Source organism: Notamacropus eugenii, chromosome 5 (genome assembly GCF_028372415.1).
Source record: "Notamacropus eugenii isolate mMacEug1 chromosome 5, mMacEug1.pri_v2, whole genome shotgun sequence".
NCBI classification, from domain to species: domain Eukaryota; kingdom Metazoa; phylum Chordata; class Mammalia; order Diprotodontia; family Macropodidae; genus Notamacropus; species Notamacropus eugenii.
Genome location: NC_092876.1, coordinates 101061606 through 101077098, shown reverse-complemented (window position 1 = coordinate 101077098; position 15493 = coordinate 101061606). Strand labels below are relative to the sequence as shown.

General features: G+C 36.7%; 1 protein-coding gene across 1 annotated transcript in view; it reads right to left on the bottom strand.

The window, feature by feature from the left end:
* FREM2 (FRAS1 related extracellular matrix 2) overlaps positions 1-15493 on the bottom strand; it is a 240500-nt gene that overhangs the window by 15818 nt on the left and 209189 nt on the right. Inside the window, exons 17-18 of the mRNA XM_072610422.1 lie at positions 6865-7057; positions 4927-5031 (exon numbers count right to left, since the gene is read on the bottom strand). Coding sequence (XP_072466523.1) covers positions 4927-5031; positions 6865-7057 — 298 coding nt within the window. The remainder of the gene's footprint in view (positions 1-4926; positions 5032-6864; positions 7058-15493) is intronic.

Genomic DNA, 15493 nt, shown 5'->3' with positions numbered 1-15493 from the left:
TCTTTAAAGATACAATGAGAAACCCGTATTCTCTGAATGGCAAGTCCATTCTCTCTGTTGTCAGAACACATTCAGGAAAAGGGAAGAAACGAATGTGGATGAGGTTCTGATCCCCTTGAGGTCTGACAGATACATGTACACTTTGGAATGGTGGGAATTGGTATAATAAAGAGCTAAATAATTTTAGGAAAAGATCTTCATAAAGACATTTTTTAAAAATAAGGATTCTTTCAGCATTTGGAGAATTGTTGACTCCTTTTTTACGGTTAACTTGTAGTTTAGGATGGGTGTCTCACAGAGTGGCACTGCAAGTGAGATTCCCCAGATAATATCCATAAAACACTATTAGAAAAGCCAGTTCTTCATCTTGAGGATAAAGTTTAAATTCCATTGTTCTTACAATTCCACATTTTTGTAATACGTTTTCATTTGGCATATCAATCAATCATTTTCCAATTATAGTCCCTCCCCCAACTCTGCAATAAAAACATTAAGCAAAACTATTTAATATAGCCATTGTTATTGAAAGTACATGGGGGATGGAGCCAAGATGGTGGAGTAGAAAGATGCACATACACTAACTCTTCCCCCACAGCCCATAAAATACTTGTAAAGAAAGAGTCTCAACAAATTCTAGAGCAGTAGAAGCCACAGAACAAAGGAGTGGAGGAGATTTCTAACCCAGATTCTAACCCAACTGAAAGGTCTGTCGCACTGGATGCAGAGCAGAGCCCAGCTTAGCCTTGGCTGTGTGGCACTGGGAGGAGCAGGATTGAGCAGACTTCAGGGTCAGAATCTCCAGCGGCAGCACAGATCCCTCAACCCACAAGCACTAAAGGTCAGTGAGAGGGTTTTTTTCAGTTAGCCGAGAAGGGAGCAGGGTGTCCCCATAGCTCAGGCCACCTCAGGTGGCAGCAGCAGAGGCAGCAGTGGTAGGGGCTCCCAAGGCTGGCAGCAGCCTGCATCCATTGTTGAAGACCTCATGGTAATACCCCTGGGGAAACTGAACCTTGTGTGGTGACCCTGCCCCCACCCTAAGGCCCCTGGGAGAATGGAGCAGCTCATCTGACTCTCAGCCTCCGGTACTGGCTTGATGGAACTGGAAGTGAGGTGGTTGTGGAGAGGAAACTCTACTACTCACAGATTCTGGGCAAAAAAGTTTCTTGTTGCTCCCAGACCAGTGTATAGACTTGATTGTGCCACTTTGAAGGAACTGAGATCTCACAGATTCTCAGAGTATACCCTATTCTTGACAAAGAACCCAAAAGTTGAGTAACTGGTTGGGAAAATGCCCAAAAAAGGGGAAAAAAAAATAAGAGTATAGAATGTTACTTTCTTGGTGAACAGATATCTTCTTCCATCCTTTCGCATGAGGAAGAACAATGCTTACCATCAGGGAAAGACATAAAAGTCAAGGCTTCTGTATCCCAAACATCCAAAATAAATATTCAATGGGCTTCCATGGGCTCAGGCCATGGAAGAGCTCAAAAAGGATTTTGAAAATCAAATAAGAGAGGTGGAGGAAAAATTGGGAAGAGAAATGAGAGAGATGCAAGAAAAGCATGAAAAGCAGATCAACACCTTGCTAAAGGAGACCCAAAAAAATGCTGAAGAAAATAATACCTTGAAAAATAGGCTAACTCAATTGGCAAAAGAGGTTCAAAAGGCCAATGAGGAGAAAAATTCTTTAAAAAGCAGAATTAGCCAAATGTAAAAGGAAGTTCAAAAGCTCACTGAAGAAAATACTTCTTTCAAAATTAGAATGGAACAGATGGAGGCTAATGACTTTATGAGAAACCAAGGAATCACAAAACAAAACCAAAAGAATAAAGAAATGGAAGATAATGTGAAATATCTCATTGGAAAAACAACTGACCTGGAAAATAGATCCAGGAGAGACAATTTAAAAATTATGGGACTACCTGAAAGCCATGATCAAAAAAAGAGGCTAGACATCATCTTTCATGAAATTATCAAGGAAAACTGCCCTGAGATTCTAGAACCAGAGGGCAAAATAAATATTGAAAGAATCCACTGATCACCTCCTGAAAGAGATCCAAAAAAAGAAACTCCTAGGAATATTGTGGCCAAATTCCAGAGTTCCCAGGTCAAGGAAAAAATATTGTAAGCAGCTAGAAAGAAACAATTTGAGGATTGTGGAAATACAATCAAGATAACACAAGATCTGGCAGCTTCTACATTAGGGGGTTGAAGGGCTTAGAATATGATATTTCAGAAGTCAAAGGAACTAGGATTAAAACCAAGAATCACCTACCCAGCAAAACTGAGTATAATACTTCAGGGGAAAAATGGTCATTCAATGAAAGAGAGGACTTTCAAGCATTCTTGATGAAAAGACCAGAGCTGAAAAGAAAAGTTGACTTTCAAACACAAGAATCAAGAGAAGCATGAAAAGGTAAACAGGAAAGAAAAATCATAAGGGACTTGCTAAAGTTGAACTGTTTACATTCCTACATGGAAAGACAATATTTGTAACTCTTGAAACTTTTTTCAGTATCTGGGTAGTTGGTGGGATGATGCACATGCATACACACACACATACACATACACAGACACAGACACACAGACACACACACACACACACACACACACAGAGAGAGAGAGAGAGAGAGAGAGCAAGCACAGGGTGAGTTGAATAGGAAGGGATCATATCTAAAAAAATAAAATTAAGGGATGAAAGAGGAATATATTGGGAGGAGAATGGGAGAAATGGAATGGGGCAAATTATCTCTCATAAAAGAGGCAAGAAAAAGACTTTTCAATGGAGGGAAAAAGGGCAGAGGTGAAAGGGAAAATGTGAAGCTTACTCTCATCATATTTGGCTCAAGGAAGGAATAAAATGCACACTCATTTTGGTATGAAACCCTATCTGATGATACAAGAAAGTGGGGGAGAAGGGGATAAGCAGGGTGGGGGGGAGGATGGAAGGGAGGGCAATGGGAGGAGGGAGCAATTAGAAGTCAACACTCTTGGGGAGGGAGAAGGTCAGAAGAGGAAATAGAAGAAATGGGAGGCAGGATAGGAGAGAGGGAAATATATTCAGTCTTACACAACATGACTATTGTGGAAGTCATTTGCAAAGCTACACATATATAGCCTATATTGAATTTCTTGCCTTCTCAGTGGGGATGGGTAGGGAGGAAGGAAGTAAGAGAAGTTGGGACTCAAAGTTTTAGGAACAACTGTTCTTGCATACAACTGGGAAATAAGAAATACAGACAATGGGATATAGAAATTTATCTTGCCCTACAGGACCAAAGAGAAGATGGGGATAAGGGAAGGGAAGGGAAGGATGTTAGAAGGGAGGGCAGATTGGTGGTAGGGGTAATTAGAATGCTCAGTGTTTTGGGGTGGGGGAGGGAAGAGATTTGGAGAAAACTTGGAACTCAAAATTTTGTAGAAATAAATGTTGAAAACTTAAAATAAATAAATTTAAAAAAAGAATGTACATAGAACTTCCCACGAAGAAAATTGATAACTTCTTACTAGAAAGGAAGTATGTTTTGACCTCTGCCATTTGGAACCCACTTTAACCTTCTTAATTTATTTGATTTTGTAGACATTTAATATATTGCCTTTGTTTACATAATTTTCATTACTGGATGTATTGCTATTTTGATTCTAGTTCCCATTAAGATTTAATTCCATTCAACTCAATTCAATAAGTCTATTAGTACCTACTATATACAGAACAAAATGCTAGGCACTGGGGTATTAGAATTACTATTATAATACTTAATGGTACAAACAGAAGGTATGACTACTTTTTTATTTCTATATAAGAAAATTTTATTATATAAGGAAAAATATTATTATTGTAATTATTATTAAAATAAATTATTATATAAGAAAATATTACTGATAGCTCCTTTGTACTATCCTACAGTTTCAATGAAATAAACTAAAGCAAAGGAAGTACCTACCCTTGTGGCAGCTAAGTGACACAGTCATGAAAATATGAGTTCAAATCCAGTCTGAGACACTAGCTGTATGATCCTGGGCAAGTCATTTAACCTCTGTTTGCCTCAGTTTACTCAACAATAAAATGGGGATACCAATACACCTACCTTGCAGGGCTGTTGTGAGGATCAAATGAGATAATTATAAAATGCTTAGACCAGTGCCTTGGCACACAGTAGCCACTATGTAAATGTTTATTCCCTTTTCTTCTCCTCCTCATTGAATAGAGAAAAGGCTTTAAAGATGTGAAGACTTGTGTTTAATTCTTGCATCTGGCAGATACTGACTGAGTGGCTTTAAGTAAGCTGTTTAACCTCTGAGTGCAGTAGGTAATCTTTAAGACAAAATTATGGAGAAAGTGGTGACTTGGATTGTAGAAAGAATTTCCTCATTTGAGCATAAGGGGTGGAAAACCTATGACCTTGAGGCCATCCCATCTATGCCAGTGAAATCATGGGTCCAGTCTAGCTCTAGATAAAAGCAATATGTTATATATTATGTCAGTGGTTCTGAAATGTTTTTGCTCATTGTCTAGTATTACTTTTGCTAAAAGGATCATGAAAGACTCAACATTTGAACTGGTAACACCAACTCAAATTGGAAGACCCGGAAGAGTGTGTATATGGGTATGTATATGTTCATGCAGTTGAAAGTGTAAGTTCCACACAATTACTGGGAAAAGTGCTCAGACCAATAATATTGCAACAATAAATGCCATAGAATTTGGCAAGAGTAGTGTGCCATGGCATTCCCTTTGAGAACTGCTGGATTAATAATAATCCAGGTTATCAGTGAACAACATTCAATTTTTTTTTTTATAGAAAACTGATGTATTTTAAAAGGAGGATTTCTGTAATTGGGCAAATGCACTGAAAAATTTGCAAACAGAAGAAACATATGTTTATCTTATTGAGAGATGATAGGAACAGGAAAACAAGTTCTTACCAGGATGAGACAACACAAACAAACCATGGAATCGAGCTTCTGTCTTGAAGTTTACCACTAAACGCCCTTCCTCGCTGATGCGCATGCTTGTCGGATAAAGGGAACCTACCAGGCAAGAGACCAAATAGAGGTGAAAAAATATATAGGAACAAGAAATCCAAGTCAGAATTTTAAAGAACAATAGTTCAAGTATTTTAAAAATTATTTCATGTTGTTAAACTTTCTTGGTGCTTTCATCAGAGATTAGAGGAGAATCCTACAGACATGTGTTAATGGCAGCAGCATTCGGTTTCTTCCTATTCCAGGGTAAAAGAAGATGTCTGGGAATGAGAAGAAATAAAACTGGTGAAAGTGGATTAAGTCATTGCAAACTCTGCGAGTCAAGCAGAACCACTAGGAGTCTTATGCCTTGTGAAAGTTCCCCTGAAGCGTTATCCTACAGAAATGAAGAGGTAGCTGAAAAACACACAAACTTGTCAGAATTAGAGAGTTTTGTAGGTTAAGGCTTTAAAAGTATCTGCATTCTGCAGATTCTATTAAAATTCATAGCCTTGCAGAAAACAATTGCCCTAGGAAATCTAGCAGTTTGATAGAAGTTGGCTTGAGCTACAAGAATGATGTGATGCCCTTATGCTGGAGACTAGAAGCATAAAAAGTATCTCATAAAATATATTTTTTTAAGTAAAATAAAAAAAAACAGTTTTAAGATGATCTGTGGGTCATTTCTCAATAATATCATGACATTTGACATCTCTCTTAAGAAAACTATAATCCAGTTAAGACCATGAATTTACACTTGAAATGTCCTGTCAGTTCTTTTTTCTTTTCTCTATTTTTTAAAAAAGGGTGTTATGGGCATTGTGCCACAACTGGATATGTAACTAGGATAACACTGTATTTTTGAAAGTAAACAGTACCCTGTTTGATTAATGGGACTAATTAACTGCATATTTCTGGCCTTTGAATCATGACTCTGGAATGGGGATGGATCTAAAGTCAAGAGATAATATACAGAAAGTACTTTGTAAACCTTAACATGTTATATAAAGATCACTGCTTAGGAAAAGTGAAAATATGTGAAACATAGCCCTGTAGTGATACTTGTCACCATAGTTACAGAAAGTTCTTTGAAAACCTTAAAATATATAAAGATCATTACCTAGGAAAAGTGAAAACATGAAATATATCCCTATACTGACATTTGTCACCATAGTTCTCCAGTGTCCAGATTAATATTTATTTCACAGTGTTTCACAATGTTTCTATTGTATATTAACTTTCAGAAATAAAACCCTATGCAACTTTTCTGATCAGGTATCTCTTACTAGAGGTATCTCTTCCTTGTCAGGAACTGAAATCAGCTCCTAGGTTGCCTTGATTGAGTCATAGGGCTATTTTGCAATACACAAATTATTTTATTTGGTAGAATATTTCCCCAGACATGTCATAAAGTTTATATATCATAATATTTCTGATTGTCTTAAGTGATGTAATTTTTAATGTACTTTAATTATGAAAGTAAGTCTAGGGGTTTTCCATGAAAACTGATGCTATTTAAAAAGAATAATTGAATATATATATTGAAATTTATTTTCAATCTTCTGGAACTTAGAACTGGGGGAAAATTCCTTAGGCTATATATATCTCTAGGTCATCCATGGACCCAAGGAGTCCTAGGATAGATTCCAGAGGGTCTGTGAAATTATATAGCTAAAAATACATCTTTATTTTCATTAATCTCTCTAATTGAAATTATTACCTTGAATTATTTAAAAAAACAACACAACAACCCATATATGATCCTGAGAAGGAATCCATAGGTTCTGCCAGACTGACAAAGGGGTGCTTTTCATATGTATATTTATGAATATTAAGGAAACAAATCTCTATAAATATTGAATAGAAATAATTTAAAGCCCTAGAAATCTTAGCACCTACCTTGCAGCTCTGCTTCTGGTGGGCTGCCAATTCCATCATTCCACAAGATGGCAGTGTCATACACAAAAGTGAGTCGAAGCTCAGACTTCAGGTCAAAATGCTGCCATCCTCCCACTCCAACAGGGGAATGGAAAACATAGGAAACATAGAGTGGAACTCGCAGTGTGACATAGGACTGCACTAGATTCAGGACCTATAGATGGATGACATCATTGTATTCATCAGTTGTATTTAAACACAAACATTATTGCATCTAAACAATATACAACAAAAAAAGCTGGCTCCTGGACATAGGTCAATTTACTTCACAGAGTGAACTTTCTTCTTTTTATTTCATTTAATATCATTGCTTCAAGGAATCACTGAAACTGAAACATTTTACCTACTTTTTTGTTCCATACCATTCAATTCTGGGTCAGTTAAAGACCTGTTAATAGAACTGTTTTCATATGGAACTAAGAATTTTTAGTCTGAAATCTGAGTTCACAACTATACAAAGCTAACAGTCACATTATTTGGACCATTCTTTGCTCCAGTCTCCCAACCCATTAAAAAAATCTGGGCTTCATGAGGCAAAGAAGGAAACATTTTGTGTCTCTCTCCATAACTTTGCATGGGATGCCCCCAAAGTGGCATGTGTCTTGAGGAACATTGGTAACTGAGGGATTTATTTGGATTTCATGCCTATTTTTCTGAGATGTTAAAAGTATAGTTGAGATAACTAAAGATTTGCTTGTGTGTGTGTGTGTGTGTGTGTGTGTGTGTGACAGACAGAGACAGAGACAAAGAAAGACAGAGAGAGAGAGAGAGAGAGAGAGAGAGAGAGAGAGAGAGAGAGAGAGAGAGAGAGAGAGAGAGAGAGGAGGGAGGGAGGGAGAGAGAGAGAGGAGTCATCTCTATACTTATAGTTCCATTATGAGATATACTTATAATATCATAGGCTATGGAACTGGAACAGACCTTATAGATTATCTCATGCTAGTCCAAACCCTCATTTTGCAGAATGGGAACCTGGAACCCGTAGAAATGAGAGGATTTTCTTCAGGCTATACACCTGACAAACAGCAGAACCAGGATTCCCAACCAAGTGTTTTGATTCCACATTTTTTTTCTTCCACAGAGCCCTCATTGCCATTTCAGGTAAGGCTCCCATTGCCACACATCCAAATGACCTTGGTAAATAATATTCTTCAGTTCAAAGTAAGTCTTTTTTAAAATCTCATTTTAATGCTATCTTTTATAGCAACTCCATTTTAAAATACATATATCTATGTATATATATTTTCATATATGTACCCCCTTCCCCCGAAGCAAACCAACTCTTTTCACAAAGTTTTTTTTTTAAAGAAAAAACAAAAGCAGTTCAGAAAACCAGTCAATACTTAAACCCCACCCGAAGGTACAAGTAATGTTCCCTACGTGCAGTCCCTTCCCTCTGCCAAGGGAGGGAAGCACATAATCCCAACTCTTTCCTGGGGGTCGAATTTGGTAATTATAATTACAATGTTCATTTTCTTTTATTTTTTCTTCCTTCCTTCCTTCCCCTTTTTCTTCTTTTTTTCTTTGTTTCCTTCTTTATTTTTGTTTGTAATCTTTTCTTAATAAAGTTCCAACAGCACCACTTTTCCCAGCCTCAAATGGTTTTCTGTTCGTAGAGTTTTCTTATGTAAACTATCCAAATCTACCTTCCATGTTGCTAGGCACAGCCTGCTTGTAATGGGATTACTCCCAAATGTGCAGACACTCTGCTTTCAATGGTTAATAGCTTCCCAGGAGGTTTCTTGTTCCATGAATTTTCCAATGTAAGGTACAAACTCCCACCTCTCTTTCTCTGTCCCCCAAACAAAAATAATCCTTTCCAGGTTCAGGATCTTTTGGACTAAGACACAACATTCCATCACCCAACTCCAAGTATCTTCACTGGCTGTCTCTTGTGTTAAAACTCTTTCACTCCTTATCTCCACCTTTGAGATTTCCTGGCTTTCTTCAAATTTCATCTCAAAGCACACCTTTTCCAAAGAAGTCTTTTTTTTTGCATTTCTCCTTCACCTTAATGTCTTTTCTCTTTGAGATTAGCCCATTTTCTGCTGTCTAAATTGTTTGTATATTATTATTTGCTTATCATCTCCCCTCCCCCATTAAAATGTGAAGTATTAGAAGAAGAACACCCTATTTTGGCTTTCCTTCTAGATTTTAACACAGTGCCTGGTGCATAAATAGGCACTTAAGAAATACTAGTTGAATGACTGCTTAATACATTTTGACCTGGGAAGGTCAAGACTTATTATACTGCTCCTGGAAGGTAGGTACAGGGATGTTTTTCTTTTATTTTTTTATTTTTTATTTTGCCATCTCAACATCTAGTACAATGCCTTGCCCATATTAGGCACGTGGTAGCTGAATCGAATTGAATTGGGCAGCATCAAGTCAACATGGCCAGAAACACTGCTGGAACTACTCCAGTCATTTATATGGGATGATCCTGGTCCCCCTGCTACTCCATTTGTGTTGTCTCTCTTCTGTCTGTCCTGAAGCTTTACCCTCCTACCAGTGTTTCCTCCCTTAATTAGAATATGTTCTCCATGAGAATAAGTATTGTCTTTATTTTTCTAGCTGGATTCCCAATGTTTAACACAGAGCTTAAAAAATTGTTTCTCATTCATTCATCAACTCAATACACACATACCTACATACATGCATGCATGTATGATAAATAACCAAGTTACCGACCCTTGCAGTTTCTACAGCTGCTCACCAGCTTTTGCTCTAGGTTTATGTTGTTGTCGAGTAGTTTCTGTTGTGACTCTCTGTGATCCTCTTTGGAGTTTTTTTGGCAAAGATATTGCAGCGGTTTGTCCTTTCCTTCTCTACTAGGTCTATGTGAATGAGAGGAAGTAGCATGCTTTCCATAGTATTACCTGGAAAATATCTCAGCTCCTCAGTTCTCTCTGATCGGGTAGCTCCTTCTGGAACTTCCATTAAAGAGGGTGCCCAGGTCAGACTTTTCCATCATGGTCAGCCAGCTACCTTTCTCTCCCCCTTCCCCCACTCTTCTGAACTTTCTTTTATATGTTATCTTCCCCATTAGAATGTAAGTTCCTTGAGTGTGAGGATGTTTTTTTTTTCTTGTTTTTGTATCTTCAGCACTTAGAGCAGTACCTGTCAGATAGTTAATGCTTACTAAATGCTTGTTGGCTGACTGATTGACTATCAAAGTCACAGAACCTCTAATATAAGCATTCCTGAGGAAATAGGGAATATCTATAAAGCACTTGTAAGTTGCTTTACAATAGGAGTTCTTAACCTGGTGCATACTAACTTCTGAATTTTAGAGGGAAATTGGATAGGAAAAAATATATATTTTTCAGTATAATTGGTTTCCTACGTTATTCTATTTGTTTCATTTTAGGGACTAAAAAGCATTCTTCTGAGAAGGGATCCATTGGCTTCACCAGAATTCCAAAGGGTCCAAGTCAAAAGAAGGGGGCATAAATATAGAAACATGGCATAAAACATTGTGCTTCCCTGAAATAGGGGAGTTGGGAGTAAAGAAGAATTGACTTGGGGGAGTTATAATGGTGTATGTAGTATGTAAGTATGAGTTACTCAATACTGAATTTAAGCTGACAGGCTATTTTGGCAATCTACATGGTAGCAAAAATATCTTACCTAGAAATCTCTCCATATTGCAGAACAAATCTATTAATAATCATATTCATAGGTCTTTTCTAAGTTTCAAAAGCTTTTCTATAAAAGGTCTCCTTTAAGCCTTGAGCTGGGAGGTAGGTAGGACAGGTTAGCTATTATCCTCATTTTGTGAGAAAACCAGTGTGCCAAAAATTTAAGTTGTTTGCCCCAGGTCACACAGAAAGCAAGAAACTTACTTGGGATGAGTACTCAGATCCTCTGATTTCCAGGCCAGTGTTTCACCCACTAGATTGCAAATGTTTTTACTGAAACATTTTTGTTGAAGGGTTGGGGGAAATGTGGGGATATGATTTAGGGAAGACTTATTTCAGCGTAAAGGAATGACTATCCATTACCAAATACCGTGTTTCAATCACTCAGATTAACTTTTATTTCTTTGGTTGGTTTGCCAGGCTGGGAAGAAAGAAATTAAATAGTTTAGATGAGTAAGTAATAACCTAAAAGCAGTAAGTTCACATCATTGTTCTGGCTGACACACTCTGATGAGACAATATATCCAAATCAAATTCTTTATAGTCCTTTGTTACTAAAATAAGTTTGGCCTTGGAAGTTGATCAAGTACTTGGGGAAAATGACTGCTTAGAAAACTACATATTACTTATTTGTGTATGACAATGGGTTGGGTGACATTATCAATAACTTGTATTATCAGAAGAGAATTAAAGGAAACCTTAAGGCCTTTAAGAAATTGTTGGCCCTAAATGAGATGAAGTTAAATAGGGAAAAGTACATCCATTATTGAGCTGGCAACAGAAATCAAGGGATTGTTGAGCAACTTTAGTTGGCACATGTACAATAATTTGCCTCCTTTTCATGAAATTAAGTCATAGAATCACCAAATAAACAAATCTACATTAAATAGAAAGGTCAATTACCAAGCTATGTGATTCCTAGTCAATTAGTTTTTTTCAGCTACTTAGTGAAATCCATAAACGTAATCTGAGAAAACATATTAACAGGCATAAGTCATTACTGCAATTTAGTAATTGATCTTTAAGTACCTTTTTATTACTACAAGAAAAGTGATTAATCCATATATTATAGTTGAGATTCATATTGATATTTTTCTATGTGAATTTAACACAAGTTTTGCTTAAAAATATTCAGAACTCTCCCTTGTAGTTCATCAAGTTTATAATATGTAAAATGGAGAAAATGAAGCAAGGGCAGAATGGTTTAACAGAAATAATACTAAGTTTGGGGTAAAGAAAACTAAGTTTTAGCCCTACCTTCATTTCTCAGATTTTGAGAAAGTTACATAAAATCTAATCCATAGATATTTCTAAAGTGCCTGCTATGGGCAAAGTCCTGTGCTATTCAAGTGAGACAGAAGGACAAAAGGAAAACCAATTTCTTCCATTAAAGAACTTACCTTCTATTGAGAAGATGACAATAAAAGAAAAAGAGAAGGAAGCAGAAAATAAATCCAAGAAGAAGAGAAAACTGACAATTAGTAGTATCAGGAAAGGAATGCTTAGTTTTGGGAATAGGAAACATTATTATATCTCTTTTCTGGTCCCAACAAATGGGCATAATTCATATCTTCCTTCCCATGTTCACTGATAAAATTAAACAACAGAAAATGAAATTGTTATACAAATTAAATGGTTATTACTTCAATCTGTCAACTTTGCCACACTACTGTGAAAGAATAACTGGAAAACAATTTATATAAAATGTTTACTAAATACAACAGTAAATAAAAAATATGTAATATTTGTTATGAGGGGAGTCATTAAAATTAAATCTTTATGACTTAGACATGAAATACAAGCAATCAACTCAAAAAAGAAATGTTAATGTAGCTATAACTGAGACAGATTTTATTCTTAAAACAAGCTAAATTTAAGCCTTGATACTTTTGCTCTCTCTTCTATTATCCTATATATAGCTTGCTTTGTTTTTATTTATTTCCTTATTGTCTCCTCTGTTAGATTATAAGCTTCTTGCTGACAGGGACTGTCTATCGCCTCTTCTCATATCCTCGGCAGTTAGCACAGTGCCTGGCACATAGTTGGCACTTGATAAATATTTATTTATTGTTTGAATTATCAATGGACTTTTTTAAATGGACAGGAGAACGAGTTTTCTGTTCCTCCTCTTTTCTGTGTTGAGGCCCATACTCAGAAAAGTTCCCAGGTGTTAATATTTTACTTAGTCTAGTGGCTTGTGGAGATGGCAGACAGATCGAACAAAGACTGTGATAGCAGCAGCTGTGCCAAAAGATCGAGCTGCAGCAGGACAGGTACATCTTATAGCTGTACTTCAAATTCTCAAGCACACCAAGTCACATATTTTCAGATGTACTCAATCATTAACTTGGACACAGTGCAGACATTTAGAATAATGCACTGGCGTGAACCCTATTTTTCCCCTCCACTTATTTCATTTCTTATAGACAATAGACATTTAGAAGAATAGGCTTAATTCTTTGTTGTACTGACGTAGGTTGAGGTTATTTAGTATTGAGGCTGAACGACACAGAGGTATTGCAAAGCATAGGAAAGCACACAAACAGACACTGAGAATGCTTACTTAATTGAAGGATTCCAGCAGGGAATTCATGAGTGTTAAATAAAACTCTCCCTCGTAGTTCATTCTCTTTATGATTGAGAAAGCAAAGGAAATCTCTAGGATATCTATTTCCAATTGCTGGCAATTTTGTCTTATGGTCAGGACAGAATTAAGTTTATGGAAGTTTCTTTTTTGTTGTTGTTGTCCTTCCACCTCTCTCTGATTGAATTTACCTAATAAATTACTTTTAATTTTTAAATACCCTCATAATATGCTAAATGAATTAGAAAATAACTAATTTAGTACCTATTTCACTGTGTGTGTGTGTGTGTGTGTGTGTGTGTGTGTGTGTGTGTGGAGGAAACAATGAATCCCTGGTGGAAGAGGGAGCAGACAGTGCCAGTAACCACATAATTATTAGGCTCTTTCATACATTTTTTCACTCTTGGTTGGCTTTCGGAAGATATAAACCACATCCACATTGATATAATCACTATAAATAAAACCTGAAAACATAAAGATGTCGTAGATAAATGGAAGTCTTGATCACCACACAGAGGTAAATACAAGATTTGACAAGTTGGTTTCATCATTTCCCAAAGTCAACAAGAAACATCATTTCCTGGACAAGGGATCAGGTTGCTTCCTGGTGCTGAAGATGAGCCGAAATGAATGGATCACCATGAAGATGGCTGAAGTTTACACTCCAGTATCTATTGCGATGGATGAAGTAGAGAAAATGCTATGAAGAACTTAATATTATCGTCTAAATCTAATCAATACATAATTTGATATTTAGAACTTTTCTCTCTTGGTGCTGCTTCTGATTCTCTGGATTTTGCCTCTAAGCGTCAGGTACCATCTCACCTCGGCACATCCTTGTGCCATGCTGGTCCTCTTTCACATTGGTGAGTACCTTCCAGAACATTCATCTTGAGGATTTTGACACATGATCCTTTGACACAGGTACCTCTGCCCTGCCCCCTTCTTTTCATCTTCCTTTTGTACGTTGTCTTTCCCAAAACGAGTGTGAATTCATTAAGGGCAGGGAAAGTCTTCCTTTTTGTTTGTATTCATATCCCCAGTGCTTAATACAGGGCTTAGCACAATAAATGCTTAATAAATGCTTTATTACCTTCCCTTCAAAATAAAAGTGGGTAATGATAATTTATATTTACATAACACTTGAATGTTTGTAGGGCATTTTGCTCAAAATAAGCCTTTCAATTAAATACTTCTCTTCATTTTACAGGTAAGAAAACTGAGACTCTAGGATGATACTCATGATTGTCATTGTAATAAATCAAGCAAAAAGCATTTATTAAATACTTACTATGTTCAAAATGGGACAATCCCTACTCTCAAGAAGTTTGCATCAGTGGTTGAGGAAGAATTTGAACCCAAATGTCTTCTGATTCTAAGTCTAGTTCACTTTCTTCTGCACCACCCTGACTCTAGCTAAAGGAGGGATCATGAAAACTATTCTGGAAAATGTGGTTTGAGGTAAAGAAAACGTTTGTAGAGTCCTTATGCCTAGATTACGTGAATATTTTCTTTTGGAGAGGGTCAGAAAGTGATGAACAAGATCACAAAAAATGAAAGTGACTATACCAAATTGACTAAACCATGATCATTCAAAACAGGCATCCTGGGTATTCCCACCAAGAAAAGAAAAGCAGATAAAGAATGTCAATTATCCAGTCTATCACCTATAGTTGTAAGGACAGCCGGTTAAGTCAGAACATTAATAAATATCTTGAACCAATAATACTTACCATCATGCTTGACACATAGCAAATGCAAGAAGCTAGTGAGTTGGGTTTAGAATCACATAGAAGCAGATGGGACTGAATCACATTCAGACAATTGTACGATGTCTCAAATAAGCCCAAATTGTACCCTGCTGACAAAATTCATTTTCCCCCAGCAGCAAATAATGAGATATCATAATTTCAGAGGAATGAAAATCATAGATACCTCAAAGGGTGATAATAAACCAGCAAGTATTATGGATGACATACCAAGAAGTGGTATAATAGACATTCCAGAACAGAGATGACCAGAGAAAGTAGGTTGGCCAGCCATGTAGTGTAGGGACAACAGATTGACAACTGGAGTGCCACAATGTATCCATACATTATTGAAAGAATGAGAGGAAGGCCAATGCTGCCTTGAGTAGATCCTCTACAAGGTATTTACACAAAGACACGAAAAGGCATTGTACCAGATGAAAAAGAATGGAAGGGATTACAACTTGTGTTATAACTTGAACACAGTTCTTCTGACCCCTCGTCCAGTGCTCTTTCCTACCTACCACTATTAAAGTATCTTTGACATCCTATACAGAGTTTTCTGATGATAGAAATTACCTATAACTTTAGTCTTATGGTAACCAGAACTAAAGACT